The following is a 1,156-nucleotide window of genomic DNA, read 5'->3' as shown; positions in this document are numbered from 1 at the left end:
TTGGCCAAAGAAACTGAAGCACTGAGGTAGAAGAAGGCGGCGATGCCGTGATACGCAAAGTCCTGACAGCAGCAGCAGAAGAAGAAGAAGAAGAAGAAGAAGGTTAAATAACTTAATGATGCTGCGTTCACTTTGTCTCTTTTACAAACCTCCATATTTACTGATTGTTTGTCGCCAGGGTTTTAACATCTTCCTCTCTGATGTCAACATGTCGACAGAGGCTACAGCTTGCAGTACTGTAGTACTAACAGTTTGTAGTACTGTAGTAATAACAGTTTGTAGTACTGTAGTAATAACAGTTTGTAGTACTGTAGTAATAACAGTTCACAGTACTGTAGTAATAACAGTTTGTAGTACTGTAGTAATAACAGTTTGCAGTACTGTAGTAATAACAGTTTGTAGTACTGTAGTAATAACAGTTTGTAGTACTGTAGTAATAACAGTTTGCAGTACTGTAGTAATAACAGTTCGCAGTACTGTAGTAATAACAGTTCGCAGTACTGTAGTAATAACAGTTCGTAGTACTGTAGTAATATCAGTTTGCAGTACTGTAGTAATAACAGTTTGTAGTACTGTAGTAATAACAGTTTGTAGTACTGTAGTAATAACAGTTTGCAGTACTGTAGTAATAACAGTTCACAGTACTGTAGTAATAACAGTTTGTAGTACTGTAGTAATAACAGTTTGTAGTACTGTAGTAATAACAGTTTGCAGTACTGTAGTAATAACAGTTCACAGTACTGTAGTAATAACAGTTCGCAGTACTGTAGTAATAACAGTTTGCAGTACTGTAGTAATAACAGTTCACAGTACTGTAGTAATAACAGTTTGTAGTACTAACAGTTCACAGTACTGTAGTAATACCAGCTTGCAGTACTGCAGTAATAATATACAGTGGTATAAATAATGAAGTGGGTGTGTAAATGTGAGGAGGACTTACGGCTGCAGCCCAGCTGCCTTTGTTGTGATGCCCCCCGCAGGCGAACACCACCGTCCAGATGAAGGTCATGATGAAGCAGAAGACGGAGACGAACATGACCCAGCCCTGAGGGTTCGCCGGCACCACCAGCGTGCACGCCACCAGGATCCAGACCAGACCCCCGAAGATCTGCAGCGAGACCGGAGACAGGTCAGAGGAGATCCTGACCCAGCTGCT

The 1,156-nt window shown here is 40.7% G+C and overlaps 1 protein-coding gene across 1 annotated transcript; it reads right to left on the bottom strand.

Moving 5' to 3' along the window:
* Positions 1–8: 8 nt before the first annotated feature.
* On the bottom strand, positions 9–1,135 carry LOC111650757 (myelin and lymphocyte protein-like; the record flags this gene model as incomplete). The annotated part of the gene is made up of 2 exons (XM_023400663.1): positions 9–62; positions 941–1,135. Coding segments are annotated over 2 exons (249 nt in total), but the record flags the coding sequence as incomplete, so codon positions are not given.
* Positions 1,136–1,156: the final 21 nt, after the last annotated feature.

This window comes from Seriola lalandi, unplaced genomic scaffold, assembly GCF_002814215.2.
Source record: "Seriola lalandi dorsalis isolate HSWRI2012SDOR001 ecotype SW California unplaced genomic scaffold, Sedor1 jcf7180002052823, whole genome shotgun sequence".
Lineage (NCBI taxonomy): Eukaryota > Metazoa > Chordata > Actinopteri > Carangiformes > Carangidae > Seriola > Seriola lalandi.
Note: the sequence above shows the minus strand (reverse complement) of the source record. Positions and strands in the feature narration are given on the sequence as shown.